Raw genomic sequence first — 24,095 nt, 5'->3', positions numbered from 1 at the left:
TCATATGTACAAGTCCAAGTATGCACAGGTGCAATGAAAAACTTACTTGCAGCAGCATCACAGACACAGAGTTTCATATAAGCAGCTTTCACCAGAAAAAAACTTAAACATAAACTTTTCACAATTTTACAAGACAGAGCACAATTATAAGACAAAGGTCTTTTTAGTGGAAAGTGATTAAAGTTGCCATAGTGTTGCTAAACTATAGTGATTAAGGTTGTACTGGTTGTTTCAAGAAATGAATGTTTGAAGGGAAGCAGCTGTTCTTTTATTTTTTTTTATTTTGAGGTACACCATGGCAACAGTACCTTTTGGCCTAATGAGTGCACCACCCAATTAGATCTTTGTGAACAATTGACGTACAGACCCGTACGTCTTTAGAATGTAGGAGGAAACTGGAGAATGTACAAACTTTGTACGGACAGCGGCGGAATTGAACCTGGATCACTGACATTGTAATAGCGTAATGCTAATTTCTATTGCTACTGTTCTGCCTCTGTCCTTGACCATGGTGGAGTGGGAATTCAGGCCTCTATACCTCCTTCCCGTTAGTGGCTGCGAAAAGATGGCATGGTCCATCGATGAGGATTGTTGATGATAGCAACACACACAAAATGCTGGAGGAACTCAGCAGGTCAAGTAGCACCTATGGAAATGAATAGATAGTCGATATTTTGGGCCAAGGCTCTTCTTCAGGACTTAGAAGCAAGGGGAAAGATGCCAGAATAAAAAGTGTGTGGGGGGGGGGTGGTGGTAGAGTCTAGCTGGAAGATGATAGGAGAAACTAGGTGAGTGGGAAAGGTCAAGGGCTGGAGAAGAAGGAATCTGATAGGAGAGGAGAGTTTGATGATGGATGTTGCCTTCTTGAAGCAGCGGATCCTGTATTGTGTGGAGTCTACTCTGTCTACTAATGTCTGCAGCTTCTAACATTCATGTGCATTCGAATTGCTTTAGAAGACTATGTACAACCAGTCAGGATGCTTTCAAAGGTACATATGAAAACGTTTGGATTGAGTGTTCAGTGACAAGAAGAAAGTATGTTGCCACACTTGTCTTATGATTGCATCTATATGTTTGGTCCAGGACAAGTCATTTGATTTTTAAAAAAGGAGGGAGAGAGAAACCGGGGAATTATAGACCGGTTAGCCTAACGTCGGTGGTGGGGAAACTGCTGGAGTCAGTTATCAAAGATGTGATAACAGCACATTTGGAAAGCGGTGAAATCATCGGACAAAGTCAGCATGGATTTGTGAAAGGAAAATCATGTCTGACGAATCTCATAGAATTTTTTGAGGATGTAACTAGTAGAGTGGATAGGGGAGAACCAGTGGATGTGGTATATTTGGAATTTCAAAAGGCTTTTGACAAGGTCCCACACAGGAGATTAGTGTGCAAACTTAAAGCACACGGTATTGGGGGTAAGGTATTGATGTGGATAGAGAATTGGTTAGCAGACAGGAAGCAAAGGGTGGGAATGAATGGGACCTTTTCAGAATGGCAGGCAGTGACTAGTGGGGTACCACAAGGCTCAGCGCTGGGACCCCAGTTGTTTACAATATATTTTAATGACTTGGATGAGGGAATTAAATGCAGCATCTCCAAGTTTGCGGATGACACGAAGCTGGGCGGCAGTGTTAGCTGTGAGGAGGATGCTAAGGGGATGCAGGGTGACTTGGATAGGTTGGATGAGTGGGCAAATTCATGGCAGATGCAATTTAATGTGGATAAATGTGAAGTTATCCACTTTGGTGGCAAAAATAGGAAGACAGATTATTATCTGAATGGTGGCCGATTAGGAAAAGGGGAGGTGCAACGAGACCTGGGTGTCATTATACACCAGTCATTGAAAGTGGGCATGCAGGTACAGCAGGCGGTGAAAAAGGCGAATGGTATGCTGGCATTTATAGCAAGAGGATTCGAGTACAGGAGCAGGGAGGTACTACTGCAGTTGTACAAGGCCTTGGTGAGACCACACCTGGAGTATTGTGTGCAGTTTTGGTCCCCTAATCTGAGGAAAGACATCCTTGCCATAGAAGGAGTACAAAGAAGGTTCACCAGATTGATTCCTGGGATGGCAGGACTTTCATATGAAGAAAGACTGGATGAACTAGGCTTGTACTCGTTGGAATTTAGAAGATTGAGGGGGATTCTGATTAAAACGTATAAAATCCTAAAGAGATTGGACAGGCTAGATGCAGGAAGATTGTTCCCGATGTTGGGGAAGTCCAGAACGAGGGGTCACGGTTTGAGGATAAAGGCGAAGCCTTTTAGGACTGAGATGAGGAAAAACTTCTTCACACAGAGAGTGGTGAATCTGTGGAATTCTCTGCCACAGGAAACAGTTGAGGCCAGTTCATTGGCTATATTTAAGAGGGAGTTAGATATGGCCCTTGTGGCTAGGGGGATCAGAGGGTATGGAGGGAAGGCTGGTGCAGGGTTCTGAATTAGATGATCAGCCATGATCATAATAAATGGCGGTGCAGGCTCGAAGGGCTGGATGGCCTACTCCTGCACCTATTTTCTATGTTTCTATGTTTCTATAAGCTAATGCCCAGGAATTAAAAACTGATGATTCTCTGCCAATTTCCCAGTCTAGACTGGTGCCTAGTCGTTCCCTTCCCCTTGATGAAGTCAACAATCCTTAGCTTTACAGTTGCTGAATGAGAGGTTCTTGTATCCTACCTCACTGCTGTACACTGACTCATTACGATCTGTGATTTGTCCAGTAACAGTGATGTCATCAATGAATTTGTATGTGGCATTGGAGCTGTGCTTAACCGCATCATTTGCTTATAGATTGTAGAGCAGGGTCTAAACACATCGTTTTGAGGTGCACCCATGTTAATGGTCAGTAACAATGAGATGTTGTTACCAATCCTCATTAATTGAAATCTGCTGATGAGGAAGTTGACAGTTCAGTTGCAGAGGGAGTACATATAACCATATAACAATTACAGCACAGAAATAGGCCATCTTGGCCCTTCTAGTCTGTGCCAAACGCTTACTCTCATCTAGTCCCACCAACCTGCACTCAGCCCATAACCCTCCATTCCTTTCCTGTCCATATAGCTATGCAATTTAACTTTAAATGACAATATCGAACCTGCCTCAACCACTTAAGCTAGAAGCTCGTTCCACACAGCTACCACTCTCTGAGTAAAGAAGTTCCCCCTCGTTACCCCTAAACTTTTGCCCTTTAACTCTCAACTCATGTCCTCTTGTTTGAATCTCCCCTACTCTCAATGGAAAAAGCCTATCCACGTCAACTCTATCTATCCGCCTCATAATTTTAAATACCTCTATCAAATCCCCCCTCAACCTTCTACGCTCCAAAGAATAAAGACTGAGGCTACATAGGCTCATATCTTTAAGATTGATAAAGAAGAGAAAATCTGAAGATCCTGGAAATCCAAGCAACACACACAATATGCTGGAGAAGCTCAGCAAGCCAGGCAGCATCTATGGAAAAAAATTACAGTCAAGGTTTCAGTATTGCTGAAGGGTCTTGGCCTGAAACGTCGACTGTACTTTTTTCCATAGATGCTGCCTGGCCTGCTGGGTTCCTCCAGCATTTTGTGTGTATTTCTTTAAGATTGATAATGAGTTTGGATATGATGGTTGTGCTATAGCCAATGAATAGCAGCCTGACATAAGTACTACTGTCTAGATGGAAAAGCCAGAAAAATAACTTCTGCTGTTGACAAATCTATGACCTGTAAGGTGGTGACATGTGTCAGGCCAGTGGATAATGGAACGATGAAGTTAGGCTGGAACCAGTGAAAAATGGGAGTTGCAGCTGCAGTGGGGTCTGCAGGACTTGAGAGAACAATGATAAGGGAAAATACACAGAAGGAGATTCCTAAGACTGGTGCCCAGCACATGCCAGGCTTTCTATATTTCAGCTTCATGTAAGGCTTGGAAAGTGTGGACTTTGTCATAAGTTCCTGATATTCCTTAATATCATAGTGTGTGGGCACGTGACCAAGTGGTTAAGGCATTCAACTAGCAATCTGAAGGTCGTGAGTTCGAGTCCCAGCCGAAGGAACGTGTTGTGTCCTTGAGCAAGGCACTTAATCGCACATTGCTCTACGACGACACTGGTGCCAAGCTGTATGGGTCCTAATGCCCCTCCCTTGGACAACATTGGTGTCGTGGAGAGGGGAGACTTGCAGCATGGGCAACTGCTGGTCTTCCATACAACCTTGCCCAGGCCTGCGCCCAGGAGAGTGAAGACTTTCCATGCGCAGATCCATGGTCTCGCAAGACTAATGGATGCCTTTACTTTATTTTTGCAGTGTGAACACCCTTGTGCCATCTGAAATTATTCTCTTCCAAGAAGCCAAATTAATTTTAATACTAGAGCAAACAAAATCCTTTGTAAAGAAACTTCCACAGGTTTCTCCACAATCACTGGAATGGTAGCATAATGGTTAGCACAATGCTTTACAGTTCAGGTGACCGGAGTTCAATTCACGTTGCTGCCTGTAAGGAGTTTGTACATTCTCCCCATGTCCGCGTATCTTTCCTTCTGGTGCTCCGGTTTCCTCCCAGCACCCAAAGACATACCAATGGTAGGTTAATTGGTCATTGTAAATTGTCCCGTGATTAGTCTAGCGTTAAATCGGCAGTTGCCGGTCAGTGTGGCTTGAAGGACCAGAAGGACCTCCTCTGCACTGTATCTCAATAATAATAAATAAATAAATAAATAAATTTCCCACCGCTGATTAAATAAGCCACATAAAGCGGTTGATTTTAAGTACTTAATCTGTTTCTGAGGTGATTTCATATGTTCTACAATTACTAGATGTATTTTTCAAAATGGATTACTTCTTTAAATCAAGCGTCTAGTTTGCAATTGAAAATCTTTGCATCGTTAGATTGAATTGGTAAGATTCAGTGCCTATTTTAGCTTTTTATGTTGTTAGGTTAATGCTACAGACTGTGGTAATAAGAAATCCTGCCTGCGGAATCCCACCGGATGTGACCCTGAACTCGACAGATTGTGCTTCTTCCTCTCGTTTACACCACAAGGCTCCTCTGTACTTTTTGAGTTGAGTGGGCCATCTAATGGGTACATATCATTTGCCCTGTCTGATGACAAATGGATGGTGAGTACTATTATTGCCCTGGATAAAAGTAATGACATTGATTATGCTAGCTGTTAGAGTCCAGAGTCTGTGCCATCAATCCATTCACTTGAGGAGAATTTGTTTTTGTTGCCAGCACTAAATCCATGCAAAAACGTAAAGCAGCATTGGTTACTCGAACTTTAAGCATACATCTCTACCACTTTTCAGCTCAACTGTTGCCTCGCTCACCCTCTTAGAAACATAGAAACAGGCCTTTCAAATCAGTGAGTCTGCACCAACCAAGAAGTACCCATTCACACAAACCTACATTAGCCCACTTCTTTTCATTCTCTCACATTCTCCAACTCTCATTTATACCCTTTCTTGCTTCGGAAAATATCCTCCAGTGTACTCCTGGCCTTCTATAACCTTAGGATCATCCAAAACCACGCTGCCAACATCCTAAACTTCACCAAGCTCTCTTCACCTGCCACCTCTGAGCTTATAGCATACACTGGTTCCTAATTAGGTAATACCTTGTTTTAAAGTTTGCCATTCTTCTCACCAAACCCCTTTGTGACCTTACTTCTCCTCATTTCTGTAATTTCCTCCAGTCACAGAACTCTTAGAGATATTTGTACGTCTGCAAATCTGTCCTCTCGAGCATCTACAATGTAATTGCTCTACTATTAGTGGTCATTGCTTCAGCATCAAATATCCTCAAGCTCCTGTATTTCTTCCCCAGATCATTCTGCATTTCTATTCTTTTAAGAATCTTCATACACCTAAGTCCTAATGAAGCGTCTCAGTCTGAAATGCTGACTCTTTATTCCTTTCCATAAAACTAAGCTCCTCCAGCTTTTTGTGTGTGTTACTCTGGAATTTCAGAATCTTCAAAATCTCTTGTGTCTCCATAAAACCTACCTGCCTGGTCATGTTTTTGGTCATCTGCCTGAAATATTTATGCATGATAACATTTCTAGGAAGTGCATTTGGGAGCTTGGCTTCATAAGGAAGCTGCTACTGGAAATAGTCGATGCTATAGTATGGCCAGAAAGAGCAGGAAGAATCCATCAGTCTCTAGTAAGACAGCTGTTGAACACAATGAGTTTGTCTGATTTTGTGGAACCTCTAGGTGAGCTTTTGTTTCTTAATGCTCCTTCAATCTTTGGGAACCTCTTTGCTGGGACAGTTATTGAATATCAGGCACAATGTATATGATTGCCTAATGTAAGCTGGTGGAACTGATAGAGGAAAAATATTCTTCACCATTCTGAGCAAAATGCCAGGTAGGAGGTCTCAAAATCTTTCCTATTAAGCTTTTTGATCATAATAAAAATAAGGGCATATTAAAATATACTGTTAATGGGAAAGAACAGTATACAAGGAGGCTAAGGACAAACAAGTCTGCAATCCATTCTTAAAGCTTTATTTAATTTTGTCAGTGAGAGAACAAGATGCACAATAAAAAATGCAGCAAACTGATTTGTTAGTATTGAATTTGAATCCCTATGTAATTAAAATCTTCTGTTTCAGGGTGATGATGATGTTTACTTGTGTGTTGTTAATGATCGAAGTGTACAGATCAATCCAGCCCATTCCACTGGCCGCTCACATCCAATACTGGATTCACAGGTAGGTGAGCCCGAATGGGGCTTCTGACTGCAAATTTGCTATGTACACTTTTAGGGTGAGTAGGGTTTTCTCCAGTTTATAACAATTTCTTAGCCTTGAGCAAAGACTAGAGTTAGAAAACCTTATGTTTGCATTAACTTATGAAGATAGGTTGAATGAGCTAGGGCTTTTCTCTTTGGAGTGAAAGAGGATGAGAAGTGACTTGATAGAGGTGTACAGGATAATAAGGGGCATAGATTGATTGGGTAGCCTGAGACTTTTCCCCAGTGTGGAAATGGCAAAAATGAGGAGGGGCATAATTTTAAGGTGATTGGAGGAATGTATGGGGGAGAATGTCAGGGTTGTGTTCTGTACACGGAGGGTGGTGAGTGTGTAGAATACCCTCGCAGGAGTGGTGATAGATACTGATACATTAGTGCTGTTCAATAAATTCTTAGATCGGCACATGGATGATAGAAAAATGGAAGGCTACATAGGAGGAAAGGGTTAGATTGTCCTTAGAATAGGTTGAAAGATCAGTACAACATTGTGGGCTGAAAGGCCTGTAATGTGCTGCAATGTTCTATATTCTATGTTCTAATAACAGTGGACTTGTGGGAAAGAACAATGTGGAAAAGATAAATGATTCAGGGTTGATTAGTAAGCTTAAGAGGATGTGGTATTCATAAACATTGATGAAGGGCAGACAAAAGCTCACTGAGATTTTTATCAGAAAGAAATTAAGGGGAAGACATTCACCTTGAACAATGGTGTGTATTGTCATTTTATGATCCACCCATCCTTTACTTTGAAACCAGAATTTTCTAAAATAGGATTCAATAGATGGAAGTTTAAGATATAACACTAGATCCGGATTCCAGAAATAATGATGTTTATGAGGTGATGGACTCTTCTTACTGGATTTTAAAAACATTTTCGTATGTTCTGTTTATGCTATTCAACGGCAACGGATAGCTCAACTTTGAAATAATTGTAACAATGATTTCTTTTGGCAGGTTTCTATTTATGACATGGCATGGAGGTTAGAAGATGGGGTGACCCAGTGTTCATTCAGAAGGAAAACACGGCTCCCTGAATATAGTGACCGTTTTGACCTGGACAGAAAATATTATATTTTTCTAGCAGACGGGAACACAGAAAATGGTGGGTTTGCCATTTACAGATAATGCACATCTTTACCATGCACAGTTAGTGCATGATATCGCTGAGAGACCAGAGCAGCTTGAATTTATGTAAGCGTATTGTGATATTGGGTTTCATCCATATTTCATGGGCCATCCAAATTATTCCATCTCCAGAGATGAACACAGTGGTCGTTCCCTTGTTTTACAAAGACACTCTCTTCTTCTCTTCTCTAGAGACATGATTCATCTAATTCGAGTGGTAGCATAGCGGTTAGCATCATGCTATTATAGTGCCAGTGACCCTGATTGAATTCTGCTTCTGTCCATAAGCAGTTTGTACGTTTTCCCAGTGACGGTATAGGTTTCCTTCCACATTCTAAAGGTGTATGGGTTAGTAGATTATTTGGTCACATGGTGTAGGAAAGGCTTGTTACTGTACTGTATCCTTAAGTAAAATAGAAAATAATATTGTGGATTCCAGTTACTTGGCCCATGGGTTAATCAGGGCAGCCCGCATATTTGGGACAACTCTTAAAGAACAAAAACTAATCGAGAAAATAGCCAGGATTTTCTTTCCTTCTTTATTAATCTTTTTATTGATTTAGAGAAAATATATTTGTGGTAGAGGCAGGTTCGATATTGTCATTTAAAGAAAAATTGGATAGGTATATGGACAGTAAAGGAATGGAGGGTTATGGGCTGAGTGCAAGTTGGTGAGACTAGGTGAGAGTAAGCGTTCGGCACGGACTAGAAGGACTGAGATGGCCTGTTTCTATGGTGGTTATATATACAGACAAGGGGAGAACTATCTCAAATATATATATCAGCAACAATGTAAACAAAAAATAAAATAGATAGTATCATAATCATATATAGTAATAAGCAAATATGCAATATATAATAGAAAAGACAACTAATTCTCCTCTTATCAATTCATAAAGAGAGGAAAAAAAACTTTAAATTTAAAATTAAGGGGAAAAACCCCCACTGCAATAAAAAAAGAAAGAAAAGAAAGGGGACTGGGCTGTCCATTCGGAGGATACAACCAAGAAAAAAGGAAAGACTTTCTGATCAAATTTAAAACTTCAAAAAAAAAATAATTGGAATAGTAATAAATCAAGTCAAATGAAAATATAGAATAAAAGGTCTCCATATTTGCTCAAATTTAAAGGATGTATCAAATGCCGGACTAATTATTTTCTCTAAACTTAAACAGGACATAATGGAGGAAAGCCAAAAAAAGACAGTAAGTGGATTAAAATCCTTCCACTTCAATAAAATGGCTCCCCTAGCCAATAAATTCGAAAAGGCTATCATACGTTGAGCGGAAACAGTAATATTTCCTGCTTCCGATGGGATAATCCCAACAATTGCTGTAAGTCAATTAGGTTGTAAATCCATATCCAAGACTTTTGATTGCATTTTAAAAACATCTCTCCAAAAGTTATCTAGCTTTATACAAGACCAAAACATATGAGTTAAAGTGGCCACTTCAATATTACTAATTATTAATAGGAAATAACTCAATTTTATGTAAATTTAATTTATACCCAGAAAAGCTACTGAATTCAGAAAATATGGATAATATAGAAGGAATAGATTTCCTAGGATCTGAAATATAAACAAACAGGTCATCTGCATATAACAAAACCTTGTGTATTTTGTCCCCTCTCTTAATACCCTGAACAGTATTAGAACCTCTAAGAGCAACAGCAAGGGGTTCTAAAGCCAAGTTAAATAATAAACGGCTAAGAGGACATCCCTGCCAAGTACCCCTATATAATCTAAAATAGGAAGATTTTTGATTATTAGGTATAGCTGCAGCCATGGGGGAATGATAGATCAATTTGATCCAAGAAATAAATCCCGAGCCAAAATTAAATCTTTCCAAAACCTCAAATAAGTAAGACCACTCCACCCTATCAAAGGCTTTCTCTGCATCAAGAGAAACAACACATTCAGATTTTTTAGATGGAGAAGAGTGAATAATGTTTAATTATCTTCGAATGTTAAAATGTAAATATCTATTTTTAACAAATCCAGCTTGGTCATTGGAAATAACAGTAGGTAAAATACTCTCAAGTCTATTAACCAAGATCTTAGAAAGAATTTTAAAATCCACATTCAATAGAAAGATTGGTATATAGGAAATGCATTCAGATAAATCTTTATCCTTTTTTAGGAATTAAAGTGTTTGAAGCTTCATAAAAAGTTTTCGGGAGAGTCCCAGAGGATATAGAATCAGTGAAAATTTGACATAAATGAGGTGTAAGTGTATCAGTGAAAGTCTTATAAAATTCCACTGTATATCCATCCGGTCCCAGAGCCTTAGCTGGTTGGAGAGAGGATATAACCCTTGCTGTTTCCTCTTGTTTAATAGGTGCATCTAATGTATTCATATCTTGAATAGAAATTTTAGGTATATTCAATTTTTGCAAAAATCTATTCATAAAAGTAATATTGTCTGAAAATTCAGATTTATGAAGATTAGAGTAGAAATCCATAAATATCATTAATTTCATAAGGATCTACCATTTCAGTTCTATCAGGTCTTGGTATTTTCAGGATCTGTCTTCTAGCCATATTTGCTTTTAACTGACCAGCTAATAATTTGCCTGACTTGTCTCCATGTATATAAAATTGGCTTTTGGATTTAAGAAGTTGCTGTTCAATGGGAAAAGTCAAAAGCAAATCATGCTGTGTTTAGAGTTCCCCCCTTTCCTTAAAGAGATTTTCACTAGGCATTATTGAATAAATTTTATCTATTTCTTTAATCCAATTAGTAATCAGTAAAAGCTCTGCCTTAGTTTTCCTTCTTAAACCTACTGAGTATGAAATTATCTGTCCCTTAAGAAAAGATTTCATCAAATCCAATTTTCTTAGTTTATTTGGGACACTATGCCATTTAATTGGGACATGAGACTGTTCCTGAACAGTTTTTAACTAACAATAGTTGCGTGAACCAGTGTGGCCGTTAGATACTATACCATGCTTAGAGCGAACCGTTTTTACATAATGTTAGCTGCATGTGTTTGTGTTCATACAAAAGTGATTCTTGTCACTGATAGTTGGTGAGAAATAAGCAGCAAGACAATTTAGAACTGTTTTGCTCACTACAATTTCAAGCATTGAGGCTTGGCGATGCCAGAAATGGGCAGAAATGAGAATGAAACAATTTCACTCTTTCAGCAAGATAGGATCTATGAAGAAATTGAAGATATTGGCAATCTTGAAGATTACAATGAAAATGAAGATTTGGAGGATGTAATCATCGATAGAATTGCGTGAAGGCAGTCCATTACCTGCATTAGGTCTACACTGATTCTGTTCATTTACTGTCAATCGACTGGACACAGCAGTGTGTCAGTTATCCACTGTATTAGAGCATGAGAGTGAAATCTGTACAGGAGAGATTATAAAGTGGAAAAAATTCACACTCTACTCTCTCAACCTTGGAAGCCTGGGTCCAGTGGTACTAATAGTTGTCACAAACTGGGATTTCCACTGGATGCCAGTCAAGAAAAATCCCATGAATCTTCCTCCCTTCTCCCAAATGGAGGAAATTTGAGCCTAGTTGCAACTGCATATCTCACCAGGTTGTGTATTAATTTCATCAGACCACATGCATGTAAGCCTGTGAACAATACAGAATGGCATCCATATTAAAAGGATATGAAAGCACTAGAAGATACAAAATACATTTATTAAAATGATGGTAGAACTGAGATTAGATCTGTGGGGAAAGGTCAAACAGGTTGTGGCTTATTTACTTTAGAAAAAGAAGTGACTTGCATAAGGTCTCAAGACCAAAGCAAGAAGCCATAAACTGAAGGTAGACACTAATAAATTCAACAATTATTTCAGAAGAAATCTCTATTCATTATATAGTTAGAATACAGAAACATCTACAGGGAGGAGTTGAAGCAAAGGGGAAGCCAAATAAACAAACAAATGATAAAGGGACGGAATGTTGTTTTAATGCCATTACATGAAGGTTGGAGGGGGCAGATTGGTATGAGCAGGCATATACTGGTCTCTAGGATAGAAAGATTTGTTTGCATTTTTTAAATGTATTACAGTACTAAACAGTTTTCTGATTATCTGTGCAATCTAGTTGGAATGGCTGTGTTCTGTAAAAGATGCTCCCCAATTGTTCTATGGAAAACTAGTCTTAACAGTTTTTAAATTATTTAACTGATGTTTTCTTGATGTTCAACTTTAGATAATAATATTTACTTTCTCTTAGTTAAAGTTTACCTTGTGCTCTGACACATTTAGCTAAAGGTTCCATTGCTAGTTGTTTCTTTATTATCATATGAGATTCATTATAACCATTCCCGGAACATGATTAAATATCTAAGTATTCAATTATTGGTAAATTGCCTAACAAGTGTAATAATACTATTATTATTTTTATTATTAAAGGAAGAATTCATAAACATCATCAGCAACCACTGATTTCGCAGGAGAAGGTACATCTGCATGGTTCCCTGAAAGAACTGAAGGGTTCTCGGTCTCCAGGATACATTAAGGCTCATGGTTAGTTTCTCTCAGTTACTTTGTCTTCTGTTTTCTGTAAGGTAAAGATTCTCTGTGACTGATAATAGAATAATAATCATATAAATGAAGTTTGCCTGAGCTTTCAGATTTGATCCCAACAATATATACAGGGTCGAAAAATAGAAGTCTTAGGTATTCATGAACACATCTGGGGTATGATGGGTGTGTCCATCATAGTTATTAATTGGGCATTTAGTTTTATTACTTATTTATGCCCCTGCTGGGGCATATACTGCTGACAGCAACTCATCAGAGTCCTCTTTCCTGGGCCAGGCTTTTAAGTTGTCCCCAGGTGTAACCCATCTTCAAAAATCCTCACTCTACTAGGATCTTCGGCGCTTCTGTTGGCATTTCAGCTCTTCGTTTTTATAGGATGGGGTTGCTAGCCTCACGCACAACCCTCCTCTTGCAGCCGGGCTTGGGACAGTCTATGGTGGAGTTATTTAATTTTAATGATGACTCTTTAATTTGCTATTTGATGGACAAATAATGATGAGATAATAATTGGTCAATGCATAACAAAATTCTGAGTTGGACAATCCACACCAAGGGTGCATGAAAAGAGCTACTTTTTAATCAGGGCGGCGACCAGGATTTTGAAGGCAAAGTTTTGCGGCAGTTTTCCTAAGTTGAGGAGCGACCAGTCATCAAGCGGCGGTGCATAAAAAGAGATTCATTTTAGTCAGGTCCGCGTTCAAGAATTAAAAAGCAGAGCTTTGAGCCAGTTTTCTCTGAGTTGGACAATCCACACTAGGCGTGCGTGAAAAGAGCTACTTATTAATCAGGGCAGTGATCAAGGTTTTGAAGGCAGAGTTGGCAGCAGTTTTTTCTGAGTCGAGGAGTGACCAATCAGATTCATCGGAAAAGGCCCATAAGGATAATTCAAGTGCAAGCGGAGCGGCCATTCTTTTGGAGTGTGCCCATCTTTAGGGTGGCTTTGGCTCACCTGGTTCAGGCTTGGGTGAGATAGATTGTCTTGTAAGTTACTCTCGCTTTGTTCTTATTTGTTCATTCCTCATTTACTAGTGCATAGTGCAATGGGAATGGCTCCAGGGCAGTGTTTTGTACTGTATGTGGGATGTGGGAAATCTGGGAGACGCTGAGTCTCCAAGATAAACACATCTGCCCCAGGAGCAGGCGTTGCAGCTTCTGGGAGAATGTATTAAGGAACTGGAACTGTTGCTTGATGACCTTCAATGCATATGGGAGAATGAGGAGGTGATAGACAGGAGCTACAGGGAGGTAGTCACTCCTAGATTGCAGGAGACAGGTAACTGGGTGACTGTCAGGAGAAGGAATGGAATTGCACAGCCAGTGCAGAGTACACCTGTGGTCATTCCCCTCAATAATAATTGTGAAACTTTAGATAATATTGAGAAGGAATGACCTACTGGGGGGGGGGGGGCGCGGGGGTGAAGCACAACGACCGGGTCTCTGGCACTGAGTCTGGTGCTGTGGCTCAGAAGAGCAGAGAGGTGAAGAGGACTGCAGTGTTGATAGGAGATCCCGTAGTCAGAGAAACAGAGATGAGGTTCTGTGGATGCGATAGAGACATTTGGATGGTACGTTGCTTCCCTGGTGCCAAGATCAGGGATGTCTCTGATCGTGTCCATAGCATTCTCAAAGATGAGAGTGAGCAGCCTTGGTACATATTGGCACCAATGAAATAGGTAAACAAGTTGAGGAGGTCCTGAAGAGAGATTTTAGGGAGCAAGGTAGAAAGCCGAGAAACAGGACCTTCAGGGTAGTAATATCTGGACGTCGACATTTCGAATGAAGGGTCTCAGCCCAAAACGTCGACTGTACCTCTTCCTAGAGATGCTGCCTGGCCTGCTGCGTTCACCAGCAACTTTTATCTGTGTTGCTTGAAATTCCAGCATCTGCAGATTTCCTCGTGGTTGCGTCACTTTATTCCCACATTTTTCCTCCTGACTATCAGCCACTGCTTTATGCATGCTACAATCTTTCCTGTTGTACAATGGGCTCATAGCTCATTAAGCAGCCTCATGTATGGCAGCTTGTTAAAGGCCTTCTGAAAATCCAACTACGCAACATCAACTTTTTTCTCCATTTAGAATATAGTCAACCCTTTCATTTCTTCCACCAAAGTGCATGACCACACATTCCTGATACTGTATTTCATCTGCCACTTCTTTGTCCATTCTCCTAATCTGTCTAAGTTCCTCTGTAGCCTCTCTACTTCCTCAAAACTACCTGTCCCTCCACCTATCATCATATTGTCTGTAAACTTTGCAACAAAGCCATCAATTCCATCATCCAAATCATTAACATATAACTTTAAAAGAATTGGTCACAACTAGACTCCCGTAGAACACCACTGATCACAGGCAGACAACCATAAAAGGTTCACTTCATTCCTAGGAAGAGGTACAGTCGACGTTTCGGGCCGAGACCCTTTGTCAGGACTAACTGAAAGAAGAGCTAGTAAGAGATTTGAAAGTGGGAGGGGGAGGGGGAGATCCAAAATGATAGGAGAAGACTGGAGGGGGAGGGATGGAGCCAAGAGCTGGCCAGGTGATTGACAAAAGGGATATGAGAGGATCATGGGACAGGAGGCCTAGGGAGGAAGAAAAGGGGGAGGGGGGGAAAAGCCCAGAGGATGGGCAAGAGGTATAGTGAGAGGGACAGAGGGAGAAGAAGGAGAGAGAGAAAAAGAATGTGTGTATATAAATAAATAACGGATGGGGTACAAGGGGGAGGTGGGGTATTAGCGGAAGTTTGAGAAGTCAATGTTCATGCCATCAGGTCTGATAAACTTCCGCTAATGCCCTACCTCCCCCTCGTACCCCATCCGTTATTTATTTATATACACACATTCTTTCTCTCTCTCTCTCTCTCTCTCCCTCTTCTCCCTCTGTTCCTCTCACTATACCTCTTGCCCATCCTCTGGGCTTTTCGCCCCCTCCCCCTTTTCTTTCTCCCGGGGCCTCCTGTCCCATGATCCTCTCATATCCCTTTTGCCAATCTCCTGGCCAGCTCTTGGCTCCATCCCTCCCCCTCCTGTCTTCTCCTATCATTGTGGATCTCCCCCTCCTCCTCCCACTTTCAAATCTCTTACTAGCTCTTCCTTCAGTTAGTCCTGACGAAGGGTCTCGGCCCGAAACGTCGACTGTACCTCTTCCTAGGAATGAAGTGAACCTTTTATGGTTGGCTGCCTGTGATCAGTGGTGTTCCACGGGAGTCTAGTTGTGACCGATTCTTTTAAAGTTATATGTCGATGATTTGGATGATGGAATTGATGGCTTTGTTGCAAAGTTTACAGACAATATGATGATAGGTGGAGGGGCAGGTAGTTTTGAGGAAGTAGAGAGGCTACAGAGGAACTTAGACAGATTAGGAGAATAGACAAAGAAGTGGCAGATGAAATACAGTGTCAGGAATGTGTGGTCATGCACTTTGGTGGAAGAAATGAAAGGGTTGACTATATTCTAAATGGAGAGAAAAGACAAAAAATAACAGTTGTAAAGGGACTTGAGAGACCTTGTGCTGGATTCCCTAAAAGTTAATTTGCAGGTTGAGTCTTTGGTGAGAAAGGTAAATGTGATGTTAGCATTTGTTTCAATATGACTAGAACATAAAAGCAAGGATGTAATGTTAAGACTTTATAAAGCACTGGTGAGGCATCATTTGGAGTATTGAGAGCAGTTTTGGGCCCCTTATCTTAGAAAGGATGTAGTGAAACTGGAGAGAGTTCAAAGGAGGTTCATGAAAATGATTCCAGAATTGAGTGGCTTGTCATATGAGGAACATCTGAAGGTTCTGGGCCTGTATTCTCTAGAATTCAGAAGAATGAGGGGTTGAAACCTATCGAATGGTGAAAGGCCTTGATAGAGTGGATGTGGAGAGGATGTTTCCTATGATGGGAGAGAGTAAGACCAAAGAGCACAGCATCAGAAGAGTGCAGCATCCTCTTAGGACGGAGATGAGGAGGAATTTCTTTAGCCAGAGAGTGGCGTATCTAGGGAATTCATTGCCAGAGGCAGCTGTGGAGGCAGAGGTTGATAGATTCTTGATTGGTCAGGGCATGAGGAGAAGGCAGGAGCTGGCGACTGAGGGGATAATTGGATCAGCCATCATGAAATGGCAGAGCAGACTCAGTGGGACAAATGGCCCAACTTTGCTCCTCTATCTTATGCTCTAAAATAGAACACGTGCTGGAGATCCCAAATAAGAACAGAAAGAGCTGGAAATACCCATCAGGTTGGCCACCGATCTGAAATCTTCACTTTTATTCTCAATGACTGGCATTTTCAGGTTAGACGTGACCTGTTGTATTAGATTGGGCACAGTTGATCTATTGTTCACACATAGAGCAATTGTCTATCTGAGGTCACATTGGCTGGCGTTATGGTAGTTTTGGTGTGTAATCATACAGGTGAATTAGGACCTGTGTTTAGTCCAGTGTTCTCAACTGCTTGTTAATGACAGGTGGAGTGAACAAATATCTGTGTACGTATGGTACTGAGACTCTTGGGGGGGGGGGAGACGGTGCAAAGTCCTTCTACTGGTACTTCTGCCCAAATATAATGAAAAGTCCACAGCCAGCTTTTATCACTCACATGATTCAGATTCAGATTAATTTATTTATCATACATACCTCAAAACATTCACTGAGATGTATCAATTGTGTTAACTGCCAACACAATCTAAGGATGTACTGTGGGCATCCTGCAAGTGTTACCATATATTGTGGCGCCAACATACAGTAGCATGCTCACACTGCTCAGCATAACAACAGAGGACACACCAAACAGAACACAGCAAGTAACAGAATAACAACAGCAAAGCAAGTTGCTTTCCTCCCTCCCCCACCCCCCCCCCACCCACACAACGACATTCCTCCAAACCCAGGACAGGACTCCAGTCCTTCAGTCTCAAGTCTTCCGGTATCGGGCTTCAACTTCTGGACTTCTGATCAACATTTGAGCTTCGCTCTTCGGTACTGATCCCCAGACAAGTTGATGATGGAACTCCGAACTCCAGGACACTAACTCCGAGCTCGCTGACTCACTGGAACTCTTGCCTCCTGCTGAGACGGACATCTAATCCTAGGACACAACTGACCTGGGACAGCCCGAAATCCACACATGTCCTTCATCACCTATCCACATCACTAGTCCTCGAGCACGATTCAATATGGTGTCGTTCACGATTTCCATTTTCCTCTCCGTACTTGACTGCAGAGTTGAAGTGCTTTGCACTGATCCCTGGTTTTTGGATTCACTAAGATTCCATCATGTAAGTTTGGTGTTGAGAGAAGTGTGATTATTTTCTCTGGTGTATTAGAGAGCTGCTGTTGCCAATATATATATTCCAGCACTTAACATCACGTCAACTGAACCAAGTTGTCTGGACATTGGTGATATAGGAGCAAACTGAAAGCCGCATGGAGTCAGTGTTTGAAGTAGTGGATGACTTATTCAAAAAAAATTCTGGTGTGCACCAGGAGCCCAGTCAAAGCTGATCTACCTGAGCATCAATTTGGTACAGCTTTTCCATTCTCAGTTGACGAGATTCCCAGTAAAACTACATTTTAATAACAGGATAGTGGCTATAGGAGCACTTAATTATGCAACAGGCTAGGTCCTGATTTCAGAATAAAATAATTATCCACAGGTCTAACAGCAAATCCAGTTTTCTATTACAAAAGTGGTTGCACACTGTAACATAACTAGTGATATTCCTGAAACTTTGGTGCCATCACTACTGTATTCCTTGTCTCTACTTCAAGGCTTTGTCTGCAGATCCCTTTTATTATACTAGCATAATCCACATCACTTGTTATTAGGCCTCATCATCTTTCCCTTACAACCAGTGGTATTTTAATCTGAATTTGAAAAACAACACAATTTTAGGATTTAACCACAAAATTTTTGGAATATTTTACTAATGACAGAGCAGAATGACAAATTTCTCTATCACCTGCCAGTTTGTTTGCCTTCCCCTCTCCTTGCCTTCTTATCATGGCTTCTTCCCCCTTCCTTTCCAGTCCTGATGAAGGGTCTTGGTCTGAAACATTGACTGGTTTTTCCTCTTTATCGGTGCTGCCTGACTTGCTGAGTTCTTCCAGCACTTTGTGTGTCTTGTTCACAGACCTGTAATGTTCAGTAAATACTGAAGATTCCTGGGCAATGGTACACGAAATATTGAGTCTCTTGATAGTTTAATTTGATAAGACCTTTCAGATTAAATTCTTGTGGCAATAATAAGTTCATTTTTTATTTATTCTTCTTAGGATCATTAATGTTCATTGCATGGGTGACAACAGCCAACACTGGTGTTATCGTAGCTCGATTCTTTAAACCTGTCTGGCCATCTACCACAGTGTTTGGGAAAAAGATCTGGTTTCTGGTATGTGGTTAACGTTGCTTCATTTCGTTAGCCTCGGTTGATCACAAATGTTTTAGTTTCTGGGAACTCAGCATCACCTGGAAGGCATCTGAGGAGCGTTGATTGTCCATAAGGATCACATCAGTATGTGAATCACTAATTTGAATGTGGAAAGAAAAATCAGATAGTTTTTGTAACTGTTAGGCTGTCTTGCAGGGATTTCCCCATCAAGGCTGATAAAGTTCAAAATTTATCCCTATCGTATTTAAGAGACTGAAATATCTTTCCTTTTGCATGTACCTGCGTGACCGCGAGTCTGTGTGTCTGCGACTGCGTGTGTGTCTGTGATGATGGATTTTTTTTTATGGCTTTTTACAAGGCACAGAGCGAGAGAGAGAGACTGTGTGGTGCGCCACCCCCCGCACAGACATTTTCGCAGCATTTTCCCTTTGTTTTACGAGGTCGAGTTGCGGTCTCAACACTCAACCGGGCATGGATGGAAAGCATGCTCGGGGGCGGACCCGACTAGTTTTGAACCCGGGATCCTCCGCTCCCAGGTCCGGTACCAATGTTGTTCCGCCACCAGCCGGCCCAAGAGACTGAAATTTCTATAAGAAGTTGGACTATGAATTCACTTCTGATGCATCTGATTTATAGATGCCAGGTTTGTGAGTTTTCCATCCTGGGCTCCACTGAAAATCTCTATGAACATGATATACCTAATACATCTGTAATTATTAATCTAGTGGCTGTGTGAAGTGAAATAAGAAAGTTTGCAACACACGTGAACAGCTGAGAGTTTTGAAAGTGTCAGTATTTCACCACTCCTATCTGTGCACCTGCAGCAAACCTTGCACTATAGACTTTCCATGATAATATTTGATTCTAAGATGTAGAGTTTGATCGTTTAGCATGCAAGCAAGCAGCAGAAAAGAAGCACCCTACCAATTCATGAAAGTGTGTAAAATTAAGGTTTAGATGATCTGTTCTTTTTAGAAATCTCAACACCTATGTCAGGATGCTGTTCATCGACTATAACTCGGCACTTAACACCATCTTGGTTGATAAATTACAGAACCTGGGCCTCTGTACCTCCCTCTGCAATTGGATCCTCGATTTCCTAACTGGAAGACTTCAATCTGTATAGATTGGTGATAACATCTCCTCCTCACTGCTGATCAACACTGGTGCACCTCAGGGGTGTGTGCTTAGCCCACTGCTCTACTCTCTCTATACCCATGATTGTGTGGCTAGGCATAGCTCAAATACCATCTATAAATTTGCTGATGATACAACCATTGCCATTTTTCTGCTGTACATTTCCCCAAGAACATCTGTTACCAATTTATGCTTCCAAGTTCCTGCCTAATAGTTTCATATTTCCCCTTACTCCAATTAAACGCTTTCCTAACTTGTTATGATCACTATCTCCAAAATGCTCTCCCACTGAGAGACCTGACACCTGACCATGTTCATTTCCTAATACCAGATCAAGTACAGTCTCTCCTCTTGTAGGCTTATCTACATTTTGTGTCAGGAAACCTTCCTGAACACACATAACAAGCTTCAACCCATCTAAACCCCTTACTCTAGGAAGATACCAATCAATTTTAGTGAAATTAAAATCTCCCACCATGATAACCCTGTTATTATTAGACCTTTCCAGAATCTGTCTCCCTATCTGCTCCTTGATGTTTCTGTTACTATTAGGTGATGTATAAAAAACACCCAGTAAAGTTATTGACCCCTGCCTGTTCCTAACTTCCACCCTTAGAGACTCCATAGACAATCCCTTCATGACTCCCTCCTTTTCTGCAGCCATGACACTATCTCTGATCAGCTGTGCCATGCCCCCACCCCTTTTGCCTCCTTCCCTGTCCTTTTGGAAACATCTAAAGCCTAGCACTCTAAGTAGCCATTCCTGCCCTTGAGCCATCCAAATCTCTGTAATGACCACAACATCATAGCTCCAAGTACTGATCCACGCTCTAAGCTCAAACGCTTTGTTCATGATGCTTCTTGCACTAAAATAGGCACATCTCAAACCATCAGTCTGAGCATATCCCTTCTCTATCACCTGCCTTTCCTCCCTCTCACACTGTCTACAGGCTTTCTCTATTTATAAGCCAACCACCCTTTCCTCTGTCTCTTCAGTTTGGTTCCCACTCCCCCCAGCAATTCTAGTTTAAACTCGCCCCAATAGCCATAGCAAACCTTCCCGCCAGTATATTGGTCCCCCTTGGATTCAAGTGCCACCTGTCCTTTTTGTACAGGTCACATCTGCCCCAAAAGAGGTCCGAATGATCCAAAAATCTGAATCCCTGCCCCCTGCTCCAATCCCTCAGCAGTCGTAATCTGATAGAATAGCTCAGTCCAATACATGTTGAGTGATGACATGACTGATCTACCATCGAACTGCTGTTGCCCTGGAACCAAACCCAACTTGTGTTAAAGACAAAATGAGACAAGTAGTAGGAGTTTCAGGGCAAAGGTTTGCAAAAAGATAAGTTTTAGCTGTAATGTGTCAAGTTTCTAATGTAAACATTTCTCCAAGCCAAAAACCATATTGCCCTGGCAAAGATGTTCTGGCAAAGAAACATAGAAACATAACATGAAGCAGCAATCATAATATGACAGAATTCACCCTGCAGTTTGAGAGGGAGATGATAAAGTCAGATATATCATTATTACAGTGGGATGAAAAGAATTACAGAGGCATGACAGATGAGCTGGCCAAGGTTGAATGGAAGGGGACACTAGCAGGGATAATGGCAGAACAACAATGGCTGGAGTTTATGGAGACAATTCAGAAGATGCAGGATAGATATGTCCCAAGGATGAAGAAGTAAAGGGAGCATGAGGCAACTGTGGCTGACAAGGGAAATCAAAAACAGCAGAAAAGCAAAGGAGAAGGCATACAAAATAGCAAAAATCCTTGAGAAGTTAGATGATTGGGAAGCTTTTAAAAACTAACAGAAGGCAACTAAAAAGCCATAGGGAGAGAAAACATGAAATATGAAGGGAAGCTAGCCAATAATATTGTGGTAAACTATATATATATATATTATATATACCTGTCTGGACACGCCCCTCTGCTGACTGCTCCTGTGGCTCCTCCCACAGAACCCTGAATAAAGGTGATTTTGTCATTGCTCCTCCCTCAGTCCAAAACAGATACTCAGCATGGACGTTGGTCCATTTACTGTTAATAAAATCCTTTTCAGTACTCTACTTCCAGTCTTTTGGAGTAATTGATAGTGCATCAAATTTAAAAGAGGATACCAATTTTTTTTCAAATATATAAAGAGTAAAAGAGAGGTGAGAGTGGATATTGGACCATTGGAAAATGACATTGGAAAAGTAGTAATGGGGGACAAACAAATGGCAGATGAAATTAATAAGTATTTTGTGTAGTCTTCACTGTGGAAGACACTAACAGTATGACAGAAATTCAAGAATGTTAGGGGGCAGAAGTGAGCATTATTGCTATTATTAAGGAGAAGGTGCTTGGGAAGATGAAGGGTCTCAATGTACATATGTCACCTGGACCAGATGAACTATACCCCTGTGTTCTTAAAGAGGTGGCTGAAGAGATTGTGGAGGTATTAGTAATGATCTTTCAAGAATCAATAGATTCTGGCATGGTTCTGGAGGACTGGAAAATTGCAAATGTCGCTCCACTCTTTAAAAAGGGAGAGAGGCAGAAGAAAGGAAACTATAGGCCAGTTAGTCTGACCTCAATGGTTGGGAAGATGTTGGATTCCTCTATTAAGGATGAAGTTTCAGACTACATGGAGCTGCATGATAAAATAGGTCAAAGTTTCGCAAGGGAAAATATCCTGACAAATGCCTGACCAATCTATTGGAATTCTTTAAGGAAGTAACAGGCAAAATAGATACAGGAGAGTCAGTGGATGTTGTTTACTTGGATTTTCAGAAGGGCATTTGGCAAGGTGCCACACATGAGATTGCTTAGCAAGATAAGAACCCAAGGTATTACAGGAAAGATACTTGCATGGATAGAAGATTGGCTGACTGGCAGGATGGATAGAGTGGGGGAAAAAGGGGGTCTTTTCTAGTTGGCTGCTAGTGACTAGTGGTGTTCTGATATGGATAGTGTTGGGACCACTACTTTTCACATTATTTGTCAATGATTTTGGTGACTGAATTGATGGCTTTGTGGCCGAGATTGTGGACCATACAAAGATAGGTCAAGTGGCCTGTAGTGTTGAGGAAGAAGGGAGTCTGTTGAAGGACTGAGACAGAGTGAGAATGGGCAAAGAAGAGCCAGATGGAATATAGTGTCCAAAAGTGTCTGGTCATGCACTTTGGTAGAGCGAATAAAGGTGAAGACTATTTTCTAAGTGGGGAGAAAATTCAAAATTCAGAGGTGCAAAGGGATGTGGAAGTCCTTGTGCAGGATTCGTAAAGGTTAACTTGCAGATTGAGTAGGTAGTAAGAATCAAAAAGGCACAACAGCATCTTTATTTCCTGCAGAGCATCAAGAAAGCTCACCTCTATCCCAGGATACTGACGGACTTTTACCACTGTACCATTGAGAGCATGCTCACCAACTGCATCTCAGTGTGGTATGGCAATTGTCCCGTATTGGACCGCAAAGCTCTCCAGCGTGTGGTGAAAACTGCCCAGCGGATTATCGGCACCCAATTTCCCCCCATTGAGAACATCTACCATAAACGCTGCCTGGGCAGGGCGAAAGACATTATCAAGGATGCATCTCACCCTAACCATGGACTTTTTACTCTCCTCCCATCCGGTAGGCGCTACAGGAGCCTCTGCTCCCACACCAGCGGGCACAGGGAGAGCTTCTTCCCTGAGGCTGTGACCCTGCTGAACCTCACATCACAGCGCTGAGCAGTATTGCATCCATATTGTACTGTCTCAGTACTTTTATATTTGTGTGCTGTAGCACTTACTTTTTATTCACAGTTATTTTGTAAATAACACTATTCTTTGCATCTCTGGTCAGATGCTAACTGCATTTCATTGGCTTTGTATCTGTACTCGGCACAATGACAATAAAGTTGAATCTAGTCTAATCTAATCTAAATTCAATGTTAACGTTCATTTTAAGAGGACCAGAATAGAAGAGAAAGGATGTAATGCTGAGGCTTTATAAGGCATTGATCAGACTGCACCTTGAACACTACTGTGAGAAGTTTTCAGCCCAATATCTAAGAAAAAAATGTACTGACATTGGAGCAGGTCCAGAGGAGATTCATGAGAATGATTTTGAGAATGAAAGGGTTTATGTATGAGGAGTGTTTGATGGCTCTGGGCCTGTATTCGCTGGAGTTTAGAAGAATGAGGGGCTATCTCATTGAAATCTATCGAA

General features: G+C 41.1%; 1 protein-coding gene across 1 annotated transcript in view; it reads left to right on the top strand.

Moving 5' to 3' along the window:
• Positions 1–24,095, top strand: part of frrs1b (ferric-chelate reductase 1b) — a 72,841-nt gene that overhangs the window by 35,970 nt on the left and 12,776 nt on the right. The window contains exons 6-10 of the mRNA XM_072274609.1: positions 4,926–5,108; positions 6,606–6,704; positions 7,700–7,847; positions 12,254–12,367; positions 18,645–18,760. Of these exons, the coding sequence (XP_072130710.1) occupies positions 4,926–5,108; positions 6,606–6,704; positions 7,700–7,847; positions 12,254–12,367; positions 18,645–18,760 (660 nt within the window). The remainder of the gene's footprint in view (positions 1–4,925; positions 5,109–6,605; positions 6,705–7,699; positions 7,848–12,253; positions 12,368–18,644; positions 18,761–24,095) is intronic.

This window comes from Mobula birostris, chromosome 12 (genome assembly GCF_030028105.1).
Source record: "Mobula birostris isolate sMobBir1 chromosome 12, sMobBir1.hap1, whole genome shotgun sequence".
Classification (NCBI taxonomy): Eukaryota; Metazoa; Chordata; class Chondrichthyes; order Myliobatiformes; family Myliobatidae; genus Mobula; species Mobula birostris.
This window is presented reverse-complemented; position numbering and strand designations above follow the sequence as displayed.